Source organism: Sphaeroforma arctica, assembly GCF_001186125.1.
Source record: "Sphaeroforma arctica JP610 unplaced genomic scaffold supercont1.6359, whole genome shotgun sequence".
NCBI classification, from domain to species: domain Eukaryota; class Ichthyosporea; order Ichthyophonida; genus Sphaeroforma; species Sphaeroforma arctica.
In genome coordinates, this window is record NW_014034199.1 from 1 (window position 1) to 1,570 (window position 1,570).

General features: G+C 47.1%; 1 protein-coding gene across 1 annotated transcript; it reads right to left on the reverse strand.

The window, feature by feature from the left end:
* Nucleotides 1-48: 48 nt before the first annotated feature.
* SARC_15575 (hypothetical protein) lies at nucleotides 49-1,347 on the reverse strand (the record flags this gene model as incomplete). The annotated part of the gene is made up of 2 exons (XM_014290306.1): nucleotides 49-383; nucleotides 1,217-1,347. Coding segments are annotated over 2 exons (466 nt in total), but the record flags the coding sequence as incomplete, so codon positions are not given.
* Between the last annotated feature and the right edge of the window lie 223 nt (nucleotides 1,348-1,570).

Consider the following 1,570-nt stretch of genomic DNA (forward strand, 5'->3'; position numbering starts at 1 on the left):
CTCAGAGCATATATACACAAATACCCACAATTAATGCTACAGTCTTACCAGCAACTGACGACTTCATCGGATGACCCAGACAGACATGCGCCGCCGTGAGGTGCGTCACCTGCGCGTGCATTTGCTGCATCTGAGCAACGCCTTCTGTGAGTATGTCTGCAAGTGTTCCCCTCACATTAACGTTTTCATCCCTCTCCAGTGGTGAATTGTCCGATCCTTCTGCCCCGTTCAATTGAAGCGTTTCAGCATCGACTGTTCTATCGCTAGCTAATATTCCGTCTGAAGACCCTTCAGGCAGTACCGTTTGCTGTGTAGTTGCGGGGTCTTGGCCATCCCTTTCGGATGATGTGTCTACCAACCGCTCGAGCTGAGACCGCCAATCGCTGTGTGCGATGCATGTGTGAGAGCGAGAGAGAGAGGTGTTGAGTTAGTTATACGCCAAGAGAATTGTCCGAAAGGTTTTCGTCGGTGCAATTTCATATACATCTCTCTACACGAAAATGTATGTACCAGAAGTCGACTCTGTAAATGAAGCCGAAATCCCTACGCACTGCCCTGCCCTGCTTCGCCTCATTTGTCCGGTATCTGTACCGGTCCTATCTCTCACACACCTAACCGCCCACCTGACGGTATGAGATTACCTGTTGTCTCACTTTAAAGTGACTTTAAAGTACACTGAGCTTACCATTGGATAGCTAAGAAAGATGGGGGTTAAAGCTTTTTAGTGCTTCTAAAACCCCGGCTTGCGAATGGTTACCTATATCAGATTTTTGCTACCGCGACGACGAGGGAATATGTTCCCGCCCATCCCCTCGCCCATTTAAACCGTATAGGTGCAACCCCACACACCAACCTGTCTGACCACTCATAAGCAACGAGATAAAGGCATTTGCCTAATACTTGAGTGATGTTTGATATGTTTTGCACTCACCTATACAACAGACTTTACTGTTTCCTATATTGTTGATCTTCCCATAGGCCATACTATCCACCCCAACACATGGCCAAAGAGCTTACCTACACAATGACTACCTACCCATCCCTCTTCCTAGTTACCCGTGGGCCATTCTACTCACCAACCTATCCTCTCAACTGGCCTTTGTTCGACCAGTTCCCTTCACCCGCACTTATTTCCTCACATACGTATTTTCTCACGGCTATTTTCTCACGTGTCTACTCACATGGGGGTTTGTTTTTCCACTCGGCGTCCACCCACCTGTATCTCCGAGCAAGTAGTTGCGCATTGGTAGTCATCGCTGCACCGTGCTGTTGCAGATGGTGGAGGGCCTCCGGTTGCCATGCCAACGCATGTTTAGAGCCAAGACTGTTCTGCAGTATACCGGACATGCTGTTACAATAAAGGGTGAGCCAGAAACATACTTAGCAGAGGCGGATGATATAATGAAACAAGTCTTTTTTTCCGCATTAAATTGTATGCTCAGAATCGGGACCATACTGCAGTACATACGATATGCTGCTAACATCGTACATGATCAAACAAATAAATCGGTTGTTTGCATATCAAGGTACAGGTTTAGTGCCGAGATTATACAGAAGAATTACAACCTCT